Source organism: Notechis scutatus, chromosome 1 (assembly GCF_049901735.1).
Source record: "Notechis scutatus isolate UNSWTSFEM ecotype Mainland chromosome 1, rNotScu1.2, whole genome shotgun sequence".
Classification (NCBI taxonomy): domain Eukaryota; kingdom Metazoa; phylum Chordata; class Lepidosauria; order Squamata; family Elapidae; genus Notechis; species Notechis scutatus.
In genome coordinates, this window is record NC_142009.1 from 259,125,524 (window position 1) to 259,145,126 (window position 19,603).

Here is a 19,603-nt window from a genome sequence, read left to right on the forward strand (position 1 = left end):
TAATTTCAAGGGCAAGATCAACAAAAATAGAAACGCTTTTAATGTGAAATAGGCTAATAAATCCTATTTCAAGTCTACAAATATGTCTATGTCAATTTAGAACTTCATAAAAACCAATAAATTAATGTCATGTACTTGTGTCACATGTTATCATTTTGAGAGGACTTAAACTGATTTGCAAAGTCTATTCAGTATAGAAGTGACATGGTATTTTAAATATCTAACTATAGTCTCGAAGTATTATCAAATACAATAAATTACCTGTTAGAATAAAGTCTGGTGCTGATGGAGTGACTTCAGAAAACAAAATATAAATAATTAAACTATTTAACTATGCAGAAACTAACAGTTCTTTGGCTAAAATCAGGGATCTGTGAAATAATGTGTGCTCTGTTTTATTTTATGAATTAATATTTTTATTAAATCAGTCAGATGGGCTATTTTATTTTACTGTTTTGTGTTTTAAAAATAATATTAATTAATTATTAATAATATTTTTAAACAATCAACTCGCATTAATGTGACTATCAATAAATAATTAAGTTACTTAATTTGTTTGGAATTTGTTTGTAGTTTCACAAACATATAATATATTCACTGCTACCCTTGTAAGAGTCTTCACTCAGATATGAGCATAGAATTTCCCTATTCATTTCAATATAGTTACTTTATCCACACATGCACACTTTTATGCATGTCAATTGGGTCTATGCACTAATTTTAACAGTTAGCACACTACATACATGTATACAAAACTTGCAATGGCATTAGTCATTTCTGAAGCAGGGCACAGTTGTTCACACATTATATACAGGAAACCATGCTATGTAATTTATTCTTCTTGAATTACTGGAGATACACAACATACACAAATGTTTTATATCAACTATATCAAAATATTTTCTTTTATATTTATGTTACATTGCTCCTTTTCCAGCATTTTAGCATGACCCTGGAGAATCTGACTTACTCATTTCACTTAGTTGTGGCTGATATAAAAGGTCATTTGCAGTACAGAAGTATTTGTGAGGTCAGGCTACCATGATGTATGAATTCTAAATGGTTTTTTTTTTCAAAAAAATGTTATAGTTATAATAATTAATCTTTTTAAATATAGTTATTATTCATAAGAAACTATTTTTAGATAGCAAGTACTTATTTCCAACACTAATAGTATATTATTGAATTCATCAAAGATAATAAAAAGAAAATATGGATGTTGCAGTTTGAGAAGATATTACTGAACTTGTGTAAGGTGCAAAAAAAAAAAAAGTTAAAAGCAATGGAAAACTGTGTGCTATATTTTAATATTTTATGGCTCTAATTTCCCAATAAAAATATTATTGACCGAACCATAGTCCTGATCTGATCGTTCTACTCTATGTAAGGAGCTGCAGTTAGGAGGCACAAAGTTCATTGAGTGAATCAATCCTCTCAGTATCATGGAAATCTCAGTGTGGAGAACAGATGCCAATAAAGCTATGCCTGCTATTGAACTGAATGGAACAGTCTCTACGTAAAGTACATGAAAAGTTTCTTTGATATATCATAGGACACACCTGTTTTGAAATAGGGTTGCACAAAGAACAGTGAATGTATTAATTCTTAGTATGAGCAATTGATCTTTCAAAGCAGACATTCTAAGGTTAACCTTCATATACCTAGTGAATGCCACAGCATGTGAAATAAGTCTGAGTCTGAATGGTCAAACATTAGCCTTGAATATCAATAGGATCTATGTTTTATTCAGGAAAGGAAGAATAAGCAGGCACACATTATACGTATTGTATAATTCAATTCCAGTATAGAGTCATAACTTCATAGAGGCTCTCAACGTGTCAAGGGCTTTTATAGCTACGCAGATATTTTTGGTAGACAAGCTGGAACACCACTATACTAAGGAAATACTGAATTTGAAACTTTAGGCCGAGGATCAACACAGAAAGTGAATGTACTAGTAAGTAATGAAAGCAAAATTAAACAAATCTTATTTCAGTCATTTCAATTACCATTGTAAGACGTTAGTATTATAAACAAGTTTGTAATTTATATGCCACTGGTCTGTAATGTCTTTCGTCTTTATGATACATAAAGGATTAGCAATGTGCTGTGTGATCACATATATCAAAATCAAGTACCCTGCCTTGAAGGAAACAGGTGACATAAAAAAGCTTGGGAAGAAACAGGATGCAACTAAACATATGCAAACTTTATGTGCACACATTTAATCTTACTACAAAATGTCCATTAATCCCCATTAGTCCTTTTATTTAGTAATCAGTTAATGCAAGTTGCACAATAAACTTGTATGCTTTGCAGCAGAGGTGGGTCTCAAGGAGATAAAGGAGAAGAGAGTTGTGACCTTATGGATTAGTTAAAGGGACAGCATTCCATGCACACGGGACAGTGTGGAATATGCTACATTAAACCTGAAATTATGCAGAGCAGCAGTACTCCAGGTAGACTCAAAGGGTGTGTGTGAGGTGCCTATTTTTTGAGACAGAGGCAGTGTGGTTCTGTGATTAATAACTGGCCATTAAGCAGGCAAGTTAATTAAGTGATGCAGGACTACACCAAACTCCTGTTACTTGCCACTGTTTCTCATAGGGCTGCTTCACACATGACATGCCAACATGACGGGAATCATAGTGTAGGGGAAAAAGCAATCAAGGCGATCATTTTGCCAGTGTCCATTTTGACTCTGTTACACGCTTTCTGAAGTGCAGCAGGTTCCAAATACATGGCAGAAGAGACAAACAGCACAACATGTGTGTGCATATTTTTCTACGCAAGGAGGCTCCGATTTGTAAGAAGTATATTATGTATGAAGCAGTCCTAATTAGTAGCCAGTTAGCACAGTAACCTTGTGGTAATGACTGGGGAACAACCAGAAACGGTCTCAAACATATAAAGGGAGCGAGAGTTGGGATAAAGGAGGCAAGGCAAAAGAAGAAGAAAAAATGGGATCATTTATGTCAAACAAGATTTCTCAAGGGATATAATTATTTTACACTTTTGCAATCCATTCTCTAAATGACTAAAACCATACTGATTGTAATGGTTTGTGATTGATAATTTGAACCACTACATACAATTGTGTATTCCACTTTAGTATAAGTTGGTGCAGGAAAAAAGAATAAAAAAATAAAGAGACAAAAATGCTTCCCCTTACCCTTCTTCTTCCGTACTGAAGCTTGGAAATAGAAAGGGAATGAAAATAAATCAAAATCTGAAGAGAATAGTCTTCTAATAAATGTTAAGGCTTAAGCACTAACACTGAGCATTAGACACTCCTACTGGTAGTACTGGATGAACTGTATTTAAGAGACATTAAAAAGTTGGCCATTTCTAAAACCAATATCTAATTTCAGAAGTTAAACAGTATAGATGGGAGTTTGGGGGGAAAATGCAATTTGAAAGAGACATTCTCAAAATACTTAGAATTTAAAGAGAAATGAACTGTAACCCTCTGATTATCAATTCCTAATTACCTTTCTGCAAATGTTCAAATGATTTATGAATGAAATTGTAATTATTAAAGGGTGCCTAATAGTGATAATTCAAAGACTTAATGGAATAAGAGGCTTCCATATAATCAGGCTATGAGTTCTTAAGTCTGTGGATTCCCACATTGGGATGCCACATGATAATTGGAGGCAGATATCGGTATCTACTCTAAAAAAACAGCAACATGGCTGATACAATGTCAGCACATATTCATTGTTTCATACAGAATTACCTGAAGTCTTTTCATTACTATCTACAAAGTTATTTGTGCTGATTAAAAGTATTCAGCACAGATTTTGTTTTCCAGGTCAGCAAATATCTCCCAAAGATGGATTAATTTTCAGGACAGCAAAAATTAAATATTACTAATGTATAACATGTCAGAGTAAGGGATTATCTGAAAGTCAATGGGTTAAGTGTTTTTAGGGGCAAATAGAAAATAAATCCAACCACCACAATGCTTCTAGAGTTGTCTACTGCCTGAAAGCTAAATATATTTCCTATTATTTACATAAGAATAAATTGCTCATCAAACTTGAACCAGTTTTAAGTGAAATAAAAAGGGAAGGGGCGGGAAAATAATATTTTAAAAGCAGCATAACCAAAGTACACTGGAAATAGCATATAGTTAGCATATGCTTTGCACCTAATCTAATTTCTAACATTTCTACAGGGTAGAAAATGACCAATCTGTGCACATAATTCATTGACAACAGACAGATATTCTAAGTTTGAAAAAAGTAACTTATTTTCTGAAGCATTTTCTTTTTTTAAATAGTAAGATATAATATATATATTTACAATAGTTTACTTAAGAAAGCATAGTATTTTCATTAAATGATCTTTATTAATTACATTATGGGTGTAGCTAATTGAAGAAAATATAAACAATCTAAAATCTAAAAGAAATAAAGACCAATCTCTCTGATAAAAGAGAATCAAAGCCTTTTTTCTCCAATTACAATAATCTTATTCTCAATTAATTATTAAGTCGTATTTTATCATGTGATGATAATATTTTGTAATAAACTTGGCACCTTTGCATATCATACCTCTCTGCCAGTTAACATGCATTTCACTGTGCTTTAACATATTCCATTAATTGATATACAAACAGATAAACTTTCAAAGCACCAAAGTCCTGAAAGCTTCTTAGAAAACATCTAGGCCAGAACCAACTACATGAACCTTATGCAAGATCAACTCTACAACTAATAGTGCTGTGCTTTAATGGAAATTAGGAAACATCCACTGAATGGCTATGATGACATTTTCAATTGCCTGTGCTATGCAAGGAAAAGGCTTCTTAAGAACAGGAGGTGGTCTACTAAACAGCCCCCATTGCTGCTATAGCATGTATTTATTAAACACACACATATATCCACACATGTTTTCTCAGAACAATACTCAATTTGCTTCAGTGATACGTACAAACTAGCAAGTAAGTGTGCACAGGATTGCACGCTGCATGTATATATTCAAATTCTTTACTACAGACAAGCAACCCAGACTACATTTTAATGCTACAGATCTGGGTTGCAAAAATATATACAATTATTAAGTGGCAACAAAGAGATACAGAAACATCTAACTCATTATTGCCCTCTACTGGTCATTCCACTTTTAAAAATATCTGGTAGTTCTAATGTTAGCACTACTGGCAGGCATACATACACAGCTTACATTGTGTATTCTTCTACAGCTTGATAAGAAGTACCTAAGTTCAATAAAATGTTTAAATATCAATAAAACTTCCTCGCTTGAAATTAGTTGAATTTGAAGTGGATAGGTAGTTTTAATGATACGTGGGAAAGAACTTGGGAGATGGGACAAAGAAAAGTTGCCCAGAGATGGCCAAATAAGAGACAGCATAGCCTGCAGTTGGATAGTGAGAAGGCAACAGGTTTAGAAGGTACCCTCCCTATTTCATAGGCTATAAAGAGAGGGGGGTGTTGGTGAGAGATTTATATTTTAAGACTTGCAAGAGTCTGGTTAATGTAGTTTTACAGGAGAGTTAGCCTGTCTGCTCATGTTTCCTGTCTGGCCTACCTTGACAGTAGCTTTATTCACACCAAACCTGTGTACTTCTGTAGAATTTTGAATAAATCAAAACTAGATTTATGAAGCTATAAGACAAGATTTTATCACAAGCATATTTTTGTATATAAAAATCATATTACTAAAGAAGAAGGGTTATCAATGGTTAGACAAAAATATGGAAATGAAATATGTTAGAGAATTTTACAATACAAGGATAATAAAATTATACAGAACATAATTTAAAAATGTACTACTATTGGATGGACTTAGGATGATGTAATGAATTGTTATAATATAAATTAATTTAAAACTTTGAATATCTCGTATAAAATGATGGAATAATAGTTTAGTCAAATAAATGATTAACGATGATAATAATGTATACATATATATTAGATTGATAATATGAGAATTTATACAAACTATAAGTGAGTACTATGGAGAGAATGCACAAAAGATCTGTAACCAACCGACACACTGTATGTATGTAACTGGAAGATGGTTTTATGTTTTATGTTTTGTTTGTGTATGTTTGTCTAAAAATAAAAATTTCTTTTAAAAAAAGAAGAAAGGCTGTTCTTTTATATTACAGTGATTATTTTTATATTGTTTTTATCTTTAAAAAAGTATTCAATACTAAACTTTTTAAAAATATTATAAAAGAAAAAAACCTTAAGTCTAAGAGTTTTAGTTGACTTTATTTAGGAAAAATAAGCTGATTTGAGCCAGAGTGATCCATTTGAAGTAGTAATATGTGCAGTTATTATAGTTACCTTTATACATCTTCAAATCCTACAGTACTTAGGAAGTCTTTGAAAAACAATGAACTATTTTCCTTAATTCAGTTTGCATTTTTATACACATTTTATCCTCCCAGAAAATCTCAAAATACTATAGAGTTAGATCATCTACAAAGATCCATACTGAAGAATATTGCAGATTTCAATAGCAAAACAGGGGAGGGATTGCTATAGATTGAGATTGTACAAATTTGATGGGAAATAATATATAATGATATAATATATAGGGATGGCCATCGGCATTCACAGAGGGTACAAACAAGCAAGCTGATGGGGGTTACATCACAGTGTAGTCTAGTGGTTAAGGCATCAGGCAGCAAAGCAGGAGACTGTGAATTCTAATCCTCCCTTAGTAATGAAAGCCTACTGGGTGACTTTGAGCCAGTCTCAGCTAAATTCACCTCATAGGGTTGTTGTTGTGGGGAAAATAGGAGGAGGAAGGTGTGTTGGATAAGTTCACCACCTCATAAAAATAACAAAAATGCTGGATACAAATAAATAAAATAAAATGATCTGAGTCCCAGCTCTTTGTATTCTCTTGCATGAGAATACAGAAGCAGGACATAGATCATAGCTCCATTTCAACCACTTGGCCTGTTTGCCTGTAAATGACTCTTGCCATGGTCCAAGGAAAACTGTTTCTGGGCCTTAAAGTAGTTCATGAGTAGAATAATAAAATATTAAAACAGCAGTGCAAGAAGTGAATTTCACTTAGCACTACACACTGATTTCTATAATTTCTATATACTGGTCAATGAATAGATTCTACTCACTGCTCATATAAAAAATATGATTCTTAGATTAGGTTGTATCCAAACTCTGTAGCCAATCGAAGTTGGGGGCAAATTTTATAAAACCATCATTTCTATTTTCCTATGAAGTTTCTGCTCTGCAGACTTGGGGAATTCTTTTAGAAAAGTGTAGGAGTTGAGGGATGCAGGTAAACAATAGGCCATTGCCTCTATTCTTTCCCTAGCAAAGATCTTTAATCTCTTCTCTAAAGAGTCATCTTGTTTATGGAAGCCTAAGTTTGTCATAACATAAAAATGCAAAAAAAAATAAAAAAAAAATTCCATGAGATGACAGGAAGACTTTTTTTTCCAATAATATAAAAAAGCAACTCAGTCTAAAGGTCTAAAATACTTATCTGGCTTATAAAAAAAAGTCTAAAAACCTTTCATAATGGATGAAAAGAGGGTGTGCTGTGCTACCAACTCTTGAGAAGGAAAATTAAACAATATTCCCAATAATCAGGAAATTTGATATTTACAAAATTAAAACACATCAACACTAGCATGAAAATAAGACAAACCCTTATTTTCCCTAAAAAGGTTAGAAAATCCAGTCCCAAAACTAAATTAAAAACAAATAATAATAAAACATTTTTTGCCTTTTGTAATATAAAAATAGTACTTCTGTGAAGAAATTTTTTATAAATTCTATAGTGAATAACATAAATCCATAGAAGATGGATAGAAAATGTTGTACACATAATAGTAAGTTTTGTATTTGGCAAATTTCTGAAATATTTTCTATTGAACTTTTTAGTTTTGTTTAAATATAATTAATTACAAAAAGGTATTTTAATAGACTTAAATATAACTTCTTAATAATTAATTGTGATGGTTAAAACTGCACCTATTTTATGTATGTTCACATTATGTTATTTTTTCCAAGTATTTGGTTAGTAAGAGAGATAAGATTCTCTCAAAGTTTAAGTTGAGCAGCATAATAATTTAATAAATAACATAAATAAGATTATAAAGGAAGTTATTAGGAATCAACCAATTACTCAATAACTTTCATTGCATTTCATAAGTAAGATAACTAAACCAATTACCATGCAATTATTAAAAACTGGGGGAAAAAAACTTTAAAAATTACTTTTTCTTGCTAATACAAATTCCTCAAAACTTTAGTAATAAATAAGCAGTAATGATTGGTTCAGATCCAAAAAAATAATGATAGCAAGTGTGCAGTTGCTGCATTTCTGGAAGGATCCTTTCCTTTGCCTAATGGATATTCTTTCTTTGTCAGTTATTAAATGTTCAGCGGAGGGAAAAGGCTACAAAAAAAACCCAAAAGCACTTTTCCTTTTTCTATCTTATAAGCAAATGTGTCTGTCAGAGATGATAACTTTGATAATCGCTTTTTAAATTTGTGCAAAAGCTTCAAATAGGCTTTGAACTGCTGATAGAGGGGATCTGAGAGCAGAAATCTGTTTCTATCCACTAATTGCATTTGGGGATCAAAGAAAGAACCCCAATGGGAGCTACAGGTACACAGGTTTTTTTTTTTAAAAAAACAAGGACTAACAGCTTACCTTTATCCACTAATGAGAGGCCACAGAAATTTAAAATAAAACAATATTAGATGAACTGGTTAATAAAAAATACAGTAAATAAGCTACAGTTTTTAATTTAATATTTAAATTGAGGATGCATATAAATAATAAATACATTATCTTGCAGAGCTGAAAACAAGGTAAGATTATTCATGCTCATCATGCAAACGTGGAGCCTCCAGAAATGCAACATTCGTATGTAATCATTGCAATCCAGTGTTCAGTACAAGGTGCAGTTCACTTTCAAACAGTATAACATTGGCTTTACATCTCCATCATTGCAGCATGCTCTTTAAAAACACTTTCTTACCAAGCTCTTCAAGCTCTGAGGTCATTGACTTAGACCGCAAGGTCAGTGCAGTGGTTGGAGCCCGTTTTGGAGGTGGTGGGGCTTTGCATTAAACAGAAGGATATAGATAATAAGTAAAAACACTTCAGAATACATTTTTCAGATTCAATTCAAAAATATATTACTATTTAAATTAAAATTAAACTGCTTGCCTTTATCTCAAAAGATAAAGTTGTCTGAGCTATAACAACACTTATGAGCTACATGCAGAAATGTTCGCTGATAAGAAATATAACACATGGATATTAATTTAGCTCAGTGAAAGCTTGCAGTAGACATCTTAGACACAACAGTGTTCAAAAGAAGAGCATTACTTTCTGGCTATGCAAACACTGTATGGTACCTGACTTTTTAAACAATACATTTGCTATGCTGAACTCACGGTTTTACACTATTCTAGAATCATGAGATAAAAATGCATAAAAATAATAGAAATTAATATGGAGATTCTGTTATTTAGTATTGCCATCTCCATACTCAATCAATAAACAATATTGAAAGACAGCATGACATAAGAACCCCAGCTTTATTCTAGCATGAATACATGTCATTTCCAGCTCACTGTTCATATTATTTTATCATATGATTATCACTACTACTACCTCCAATGATATTATACTTTCATTAAATAGAAACTCCCAATAATCAATTTTTGGTTTATTATCAAGATTAGTTATTCTTTTATAAATGTATGTGCATGATTTAAAACATGTTGAATTACTGATTGGTGACATACAACCATAAAAGCAAATGCATATAAAGATGGTAACATGCACAACAATGAGACAGTTGCAAATTAGATATATTAATAAGAAAATATACATAGTGCCTTTATTCACCTTAAAATAATTATTTCAATATGGTTATTGAAAATTAAAAATCTGAATATATAAAAATAAAAAGCATATTTGTTGATTTAATCTATCAATCATACATTTTCTAGGTCAAAGACATCTTGAAGGATTGTGATTTATTATTTATAACAAATCAAATAGCTAACAATCATCCCTCTTTCATGATACCCAGAAAAATCTGCTACCACATTTTGTCAATCAGTAGGAATGGCCATGTGGAGTGTGAATGTAATGTGGAGAACAATGTATATGAAAATGTATTAGTACATGCTTTTGACAGATTACAACAAAACCTAATTGGATTCAGACATAAATGTATTAACTTTCTTTTATCTCTCAGAAAGATACTTAGCAGTGCTGGAATTACTTCCTTGTGGAGCAATTTCATATCCATCTTGGCAACGTGTGTAAATAGTTTCATTCATACAGAATGTAATAGCACATTGCAAGAGGATAGTAATCAATTGTAAAATTAGCCTCCACCCAATTATCTCACATACACATACAGAAGCACTTCAGGAGCAATGATAGCACCAGAAGTCCCAGTTTTCCATACCTTTGGAAATCTATCTTAAAAGAACCCTTGCATTCTTGAATGTGGACATTCATCTTTTCCTTTAATTAACGATTACCTGAATGTCAGAAAATGGAATGGTATACCAGATTCTTTTACGAAGAAGCATCTGAAACCATTAAAATAATGAAAAGATGGTACCTTTCTTTCTGGCTGTGTCATCTGGATCTAGATTTCTGGTTACAGTGACAACTTTAAGAACTAAGTGATTGCCTCCTTGTCGGATCATATTCACCACCTGCCTGTGGCCAACCTTGACTACATTTTCATTATTAACCTGTAGAGAAAAAAAAGGGATGGAATTAAACAAAAAAATTCATATTAAATTCATAAGGAAAAATATTGTTTTCATTTTTGTGAATTCTCATATAAATTAATTTAATCCTGGACTAATGTGACAATCAATGCTTGTCATGCGACTTGACAAATTCTCCCATGAAATTATCATTTCAAAATTATTCTGAGGAGAAAGATATGTTAAAACATATCTGGGAGGAATACACTGAATTGAAGAAGTATTGGACAGCAGAAAAGCACACACATAAATATCTCATCTAAAGCAACTTTTCATTTTTAAATATTATATTAGTGCTCTGTGTTAATCCCAGTTAATTTAGAGAGAGCAGGAAGCAAAATTTTAAATTACAGATTTCGCTCAGAAGCAAAAGCTGTTTAATGAGCACAGATGTGAAAGCTTTGCTTAGCCACGTGACTCAATCAATAGGAATAAACAGATGTCACCTTAGGTCAGGGCTCTCCAACCTTAGCAATTTTAAAACTTGTGGACTTCAATTCCCAGACTTCCCAGAGGAACTCTGGGAGTAGAAATCCACAAGTCTTAAAGTTGCCAAGGTTGGAGAGCCCTGACCTAGGTGGAAAAGCTGAGTATTTCATAACTTCTTGGAATTATATGAAGGTAAAAAGTATGAATCATCAAATAGATAAACTATTGTTAGTGATTCACATTTGCTGTCTAAGCCATCTTTCTGGGTTACTTAGGTTTGATATCTAAATAAGTGGCTAAAGCAAAAAACACACAATATTTTTTTTTAAAGTTCTTTTCTGACACATTACAAAATGCAATTTCTTACAACCTTAGAAGGCATCTATGAATTACTCCCAAAGCTTCTAAGGGACAAAGCCAATCTTGAAGTGCCTCTGTATTAAGCAATGAAGTATTCTACATATAGGGAAATGGTAGAATAGAGAGGTGGATATAAAAGCCCTTGTAAGAAATTTACAGCAAGTTGAAGTGATCCTAAGTGATGATAGGGAACCTCTGGTGGGATTCAAATATTTTTACCACCGGTTGGTGGGCATGGCTTGGTGGGCACGCTTTGCGTGTGTATGCCAAATGCAAACTTTGCACAGGCACAGAGGCATTTGCACAGGCACAGAGGTGTTCTAACTCACCTCCTGCAAGCCTGCACTCTCCTGGTCGCTTCACCAGCTGCCGTGCAGCACTCTGCTGTGCCGTGCAAAGCAGCTGCACTTCAAAAGCAGAGGTTAAAGGTGAGTATGGGAGCCCGGGCAGGCGGGTGGGCCCAACAGCAGAGTGGTGGAGAGAACTGATTCGGTCTCCACTGCTCATCGCCGCTACCGGATCGGTAGAATTGGGCCGAACTGGTAGAATACCACCGCTGCTCTGGTCCAGTAAACCAAACTGTTTATATTCACTGACCACATCTCTGAGATTGAATAGGTAGCATGCTGACTTACTAGGAAGGGATATATAATGTCACACAGATGTGTTTGTTTTATTTATTAATCAAGTTTACATAATTGCTCAATTGAAACAAACACAATTTTAAAAAGTTATGATATTTATGTAGTTACTTACCAAGCACATCTAAATTATATATATATATATTTTTAAAAACAAATTTTATTAATTTTACAGACAAACAAAGCATCATTAAACATTAAAGACATTAAACCTCTTTCCATTATAAATTTTTGCAAGGCAAATAAAACATTGTTTTATACAATACAATTCTAATATATCCCATTTCCACTTGAATATTTTTTAAGCAAATTTCTCATTATTTCTCTTTACTCTTGTTCAATTACATTTCTTCTATATTTATCCATTTTATACTCATCATATTCATATTTCCCTCTGCCTTGTTTACAAATATTCCTCTCGCTTTCTCCCAAGGTTTTATTAAATCTCAATCAGACATACACACACAAAACACAAAAACATAAAACTTCTTTTTAAAAAGTAGCTTGGCCCCGGATTACCTCTCTTTGTATGGACTTCAATTAAATTCATGTTCAGCTTATATGCCATTACCTCTTATTACCCTTCTATATCTTTATTAAAACTTCTCCCCACTTTCCACTCTTCTTAATTCTATTTTATTTATTTCATCTTAATTTAAATCATTATATTTGTATCTTTTGTCCATTCTTTTCCAATTATCCATTTATCTCATTCATATTAGAAAAAAAAATATTTCTCCTGAAATCACTAATCGAAGTATGACGCCTTTCCATCGCTCCCCTACATTAACATTTAAGGTAACACCTAATTCCCTATCTAATTCTGCTTAGTACATTCTACTTACTAAAATAGTAAATCCATAAAGTAATTAAATATATAATTAAACATTAAATCTCATAACATTCCAATTATCTATTTCAAAAACAAATACCATAATAATAAGTTCATACAAACACCCACACAATAGTCAATTAAACTCTATACTTAAACTAAATGTTTTAGACATTCCTTTTAATATTTTATTAAATCTTAAAATCTATCATTATTAAACCTTTAATATTTTAATCTTTACTTAAGCCTTATAAAATACTGATTTTCTAATTCTCATACAAATACTACAATACTATCATGTACCTTGCAGAAACATTTTAAAACAAAGTTATGCATTACCCATTATCCATAAAAAAAGATTTCTTTTCCACATCTTATTTCATACCTTGGTGGCTTTTTCCCCCCTTCTTCCTTTCTATCTTATCCCATCTGGTCTTTTTACCCCCCTTCGCTCCCCCCCCCTCTGTTGCATTTCTCTTTTCTTTTGCTTTCTAACAGTATATTGATTTTGCATCTTATTTTTCTCTTTCTTGGATGTTTTTTTAAGTCTTATGTCCTTTTTCCTTCCTCTCTTTTTCCCTCCTTTCTTGATCAGCTTTGTAGACTCATTAAAGATGGCTTCTTCTTCTTCTTCTTCTTCTGTATCCTCCATTAATTGCTGTGTTTGTTGAAAAGTAGCAAGCGCCATTTCTAAAAAGCAAAAAATTTCTCTCACACCGTCTTTACCTTCTTTTTTTATTCTACCATAGTCCTCTCTCAGTTCATCAACAGATAAAGCCATTATAAACCTTTTCTTCTTTTTTTTTCTTCTCTTCTTCTTCTTTTTAAAACAACCAAGATAATTCAAAGCTTAAAACAATTCCCCAAAATCCCAAAGTCATCAAACAATCCAAACAGAACACAAAGTTCTTCACACTTTTTCTTCCTGGGGTAATATCAATTGGCAAGGGAAAAAAAAAACCAATCTGTATTTTAAAGTCTTATTACAATTAACTTCCAGTCTCAAAATCTTCCAGGCATCTTCTCCAACAAAATCTTAATGAAAATTTTCCTTTTGTCCTCTCCCTTCCCACTTATAACAGAAAGCTTTAAATTTTTACCTTCTATTAAAATCGCAGGATTTTCAATATCCGTTTGTTAAATCCATGTGGAAGAAGAGTAAACTTTCTCTTAAAACACTTTCACTCGCCGCTTGTAAATCTCTTCTGGAAACAAAGTATCTTTCAAAAAAATCCAAATTTTCAGGATATTACTTGTATTACTTGTATCTTATAATCCAGTTCAGCCAAGAAACTTTCGCTTCAGCACTTTCTCCTTCTTCCTCCAGCACGATCTTGTCCAGCTGTCAGCTTCTTTGTGGCGGCCATTACTGACCGCCGCTCCACCGCCTTGAGAAAAGAGGGTTAAGCCAGGTGGGGAAGGGGTCTGAGAAGACCCCAACCCCCTGTCCGGATCCCTCCTATCTTGGGCTGCCTCTTCATGGCAGCCCTAGCCTCCAGATCGATGGATCGGAGGCACCAAAGCGGCTAGCGCGGCAGGGATCGCGCAGGATCGCAAATCCCTGCCGCTCGCGAAGCCGACAAACCGGAAGTCCTCAAGCACATCTAAATTATATTAAAGTATATTATATTAAAGTAACCAAAATATTTTTACAATCCCTCAGGCATATCACAAGTTTTGACGACCCCTAATGTTTGGGAATAGAAATTTGAAAAATTTGACACACCCAGGGAGTACCCTCATTACCAAAGGTGACTCTAGATAGTTTACAACAATAAATAAAGCAACCAATGTAAAAATTTTGAAACCACAAGAATAAATAACATAAAAACAAGAATAAAAATATTACAATGTCACACTATAATTTCTATTGTGTCTGCCTTTTTCTTCTTTTATCTTTGCCTTGCAGGGCCATAGGTATAATTCTCAATTCTGCTTTTGTTTGTGGCTACTGAGCAAAATATCAAAGCTGATATAGTTTTAAACTTGTGCTTGTCAAGGTCATCAACATAATCACTAAATTCCAACTGTGCAATGAGGAGACTAGCTGGTGGGATTCAGGGGGAGGGGCCAATTAATTAATGACCAATCTTATTCAGTTTTATCACACACACAAAAAGATTTATCTCCTTCTATCCACAATAGCATCCAGTTGTCCCACGTGTGCAGTGTGGGCCTGACACTGAGCTATAATATATCAAATATTCATAATTACAGGGAACCATGGAGTATGAAATAAACAAAAAACCAATTGAACAGTTTGACATCTATAAATCACACCACACACTAATTTATGATTATTTTAACAGAAATAGTAGTTGCTATATAAGAGAAACCTTTGCATATTTTCTAGAATTTGCTGAATTTGAATTTGCTGGATTCATTTAATGGTAGGAGATGTGGGCCTTAAAATACAATAAATTTAAAGGATGTGGCTTTGTGTTAATAATAGTTTTCTTCCTAACAAACATTTTATATATTGATTTTGGTCTGGAAGACTCATTGATTTTTAAAGATACTTTATGTTCTCTTATTTTTATGCCAAGCCGGAAGGAAATTAACTGAAGGGCAACAGAAATGTTTTTATGAAAAAAAGTTGTTATATTATTGGAAGAATACCTATTTTCCATCCTGTAAACAGTGATGTCATTTTATATTTGAATACAGGTAGTCCTTGCTTAACAACTTTTTATTTTTCAAACTTCAAAGTTACAGCAGTGCTGAATGAATGATAGTTGCATTCAGTCCTCAAAAGTATGGCCATGTCGTGCCCTTGGTCATATAATCAAAATCCTGGTGCTTGGCAATTTGCAACTGCCTTGGCCAATGGCCAGGCATTCTTCATCAACAGGGAGAGGAAGAAGTCGGTCAAGACCAGCTGGGGATAGCAAGGAGTACAGGGTACAGGTACTAAAAGGGGAGGAATGGAAGGAAAGATAAGGGGAGGTGAAATGGGGAGCATGGCAGAGGAGAAAAAGAGGAGAAAAAGAGGAGAAAAAGAGGAGAAAAAGTATGAAGCCTCCACTTAACAACTGCACCAAAACCGCTGTTGCTAAGTTGTGTGGTCACAGGACACAAGATTGTTGGTTGAGCAACCAGGGTCAGCAATTGTGTACCCATTGCAAATATACAAAGACTGAAAACAAAGAAATACTTATCTATCATTACAAATCAAATCCAACAAGAAAAGTATATTTGAAAAGAATAAATCGGTTATTTTGATGGAAAGAACAACATCCAGAATCAGAAATACCGGTGTTCCCCGACTGACAACCACAATTGCCAATATGTTTGTTCATAAGTCATTGCAGTCATTAACAATGGGGAGTGGAGGAAGTTGCCTTGTTTGATCAGTTTGATCATAGCAGATGTAAGGAAAGAACTGTCTGCCACTGAAGGGCAAACGGCTCCCCTCGGTGCACAGAAGGGAATTCCTGTGCTGGGACAGAGAAACTAGGCAGTTCCCTTCTTGTGTATGAAGGAGTACCACCACACTGGGCTAGAGAAAGAAAGCTTGGATCTACAAGAGTTTGGATTGATTACAAGAAGGCATTCGACTCCGTTCCACATGATTGGGTAATCAAGTGCCTAGAAATTACAGGAGTCACTAGAAACATCAGAAACTTTGTGCAAAGATCAATGGCACAACTGAAGTCATAGTTACTCAATTGTGATAGACTGGGAGAGGTAACTATGAACAGTGAGGCCAAAGCTATCAAATATCAAAACATCTACCATGCTATCCCACCTTCTTTACCTAGGCAATCTGAAGCTGTATGGAAATACATTATGTGGAAGAGTCATTGCTCAACACTGCCCATATACATAGTCAAAATATTGCAATGGAATTTGGACTGGACAAATGTGCAACCTTCACCACTAAGAAGAAAAATAGTGAACACTGAAGGAATCAAGATGCCTTATGGAAATAGTATCAAGTGTCTGGATGAAATCATTACTATTTCCTGGGCATCCTTCAAGGTGCAAACATCAAGCACACTGAAGAAAAGAAGGTTAGAATTGAATACTTCATGAGAGTGAAGAAGATCTTAAAATCCAAACTCAGCAGTGGAAATATCATCAAGGCAATTAACCACCTCGGCAATTTCAATCATTAGATACAGGGCTCGAATTGGAAGCAGAACTAAAAACCCTAGATAGGAAGACCAGACAAATAATGATAAGGAATCATGCCCTTGATGCACACAGCAATGTTGACAGACTCTATTTACCAAAGAAAATATGTGGGCGTGGCATGGTGGAAGTACACCAGATGGTTGAAGAGGGGGGAAAAAAGGCATTGGAAAGATATCAGAAGGACAGTGAAAAAGATGCACTGAAACTAGTATACCATGAAGGCTTACTGAATACCAAAGGAATTCTTTGCCACGAGCAGCCTATAAGAGAGACAAAGAGAAGAATAAAAAAGAGGCATGCCAAGACCAAGTATTACATGACCTGTACATTTAAAAAAACAAAAACTAGCAGGCAAAGCAGATAACAGCAAGACCTGGCAATGACTAAGAGCAGAAAAGTTGAAGAAAGAGACAAAGGGACTAATTCTGATTGCACAAGACCAAGCCTTCGGAACTAATGTATACAAAGCCAAAGCTGAGACAAGGACAGACAGCAAATGCCACCTCTGCAAGGAAGCTGAAGAAACACCTAATTAGCAAGAAAAGCTCACAAACAACAGCATGATCAAATAGCAACAATGGTACATTGGAATATTTGCAATACCATTTGCCTATGAGCAAAAATTGGTAGGACTACAAAATAGACAAAGTGATAGGAAATGACAAATTAAAGTGCTCTGGGACTGTACAATTCAAACAGATAAGCACCTACCACATCATACCCCAGAGTTAAGAATTGTTCATAAGAAAGACTAAAAAGTCTGGATACCGAATGTTGCAGTATTTGGAGATAGCAGAAGAGAAGAGAAAGAACCAGAGAAAATCACAAAATATTAAGATCTGCAAAGAGAATGGCAAAAGAAAGCAAAGATTGTACCAATAATAGGCACCTTGTGTGTAATCCAGAACAACAGAAGCACCTCTTGAATTCCATCAGCATTGACAAAATCATCACCAGTCAATTGCAAAAGGCACTTTTATTTGGAACAACCTGCAACAATACATTCACCACGATCAAACAACAACATATATCTATCCCAGGTCCTTGGGAAGCAATTTCCAAAACTTTGGTTTGTTCTCTGTATTATTCATCAAGTTTTCACCTTTGGCTCTCTGGTATTATTTCAAATGTTTTGATTGCTGAACAAGATATTTTTTTAATTAACCTTATAATCTTCTTACCAGGTTAATAGTCTCTTGAATTCCTTTCTTGGCTGTACACTATATACCCTTAGTTCTTTTTGAAAGTATACTGTACACTTGTACATTTTAGTTAGTCAAGATGGAATGTATTTGTATTCTTAATAAGATGTAGCTTGTCTGTCTGTCCTTCCATCCATCCTTGAAAAATAATTCTTTCTTCTTGAGGAAAACATGACAAAAATCCAGTAATCCTTACACTGCTGCCTCATTATTTAATCTGCTTGATCAACAAAAAATAGATCCACGAAGGTTAGGTATTTGAAGTAAATTATTCTAATTACCTCTACTACCCAAGTAGCTGCTCGAACAATACAGGTAGTCTGTGTTTAGTGACCACAATTGGGATTGGCATTTTTGTCATTAAGTGAAACAATCACTGTGGGAAATCACAAGAGTGCAAATGTTTTCAAAATTGATAAGACTAATCAATTTCAGAACTTCAGTTTTTGTTTGCCTCTTAATGATTTTACTTTAGTTTCCCCCCCCCTACACACACACTCTCCTGCCCTTCAGAATGTTCATCTCAATACTTGAATAATTAGCAAGAAGGAAATTAATGGTTGTTTTTGCATTCACTGGAGAGGAAAGGATTATAAGAGAGTGAGCAAGCACACAATGGAGAATACACATCTAAAGGAAACATAGGGTAATGCTGCCAGCCCTAAGCATGCCACACAAACAGTCTGGTTTATTTCCTCAAAGGAACAGATGACAACATGGTATTGAAGAAATTGGTGACAACTATTTCAGGAAAATGATCCAAAACTTTAAAAAAGCTTGGGAAATGAGGGAGAAAATGGACTAGAAAATCAAAGCTAAAAAAAATCCTGCCAACATTTTTGCACTAATTTTATGGAAGATTACATTATACAGATAAAACTAACACAATCTACAAAATATAAAATTTATAAAAAAAGAAAAAGTTCCCTCAAACAAAGTCCTAACATCTGCTTTCTCATACTCTCTTTGCTTCTTCCCTCAGAATTGTTGGAGCCTTTAAAAACTCCCTTCTGTAATTCCACTATAAAATGGAATATTCATTGTACTATCCGCATCATGGTTCATATTCTCACAAAATCTTTGACAGCTTCAACAAGTTCCTTTTGTAAATCCATTGAAGAGAAATTATTCACAACACTTTTCTGAAATATTTGTGTCTTTTCAAATTATTAAATTATTAGCCATTTTCATTTGTAGATCTATTGTAGAGTATCATTTTTAAATCCACATTCAAATCAA

At 33.8% G+C, this 19,603-nt stretch overlaps 1 protein-coding gene across 9 annotated transcripts in view; it reads right to left on the bottom strand.

The window, feature by feature from the left end:
* SHANK2 (SH3 and multiple ankyrin repeat domains 2) overlaps positions 1 to 19,603 on the bottom strand; it is a 381,276-nt gene that overhangs the window by 53,975 nt on the left and 307,698 nt on the right. For 4 of the 9 annotated variants that reach the window (XM_087951160.1, XM_026664724.2, XM_087951161.1 and 1 more), the window contains 3 exons: positions 10,610 to 10,745; positions 9,002 to 9,082; positions 3,173 to 3,193 (listed from right to left, as the gene is read on the bottom strand). In XM_087951160.1, the coding sequence (XP_087807286.1) occupies positions 3,173 to 3,193; positions 9,002 to 9,082; positions 10,610 to 10,745 (238 nt within the window). The remainder of the gene's footprint in view (positions 1 to 3,172; positions 3,194 to 9,001; positions 9,083 to 10,609; positions 10,746 to 19,603) is intronic. The other 5 variants (XM_026664726.2, XM_087951159.1, XM_087951162.1 and 2 more) reach the window with 2 other exon arrangements.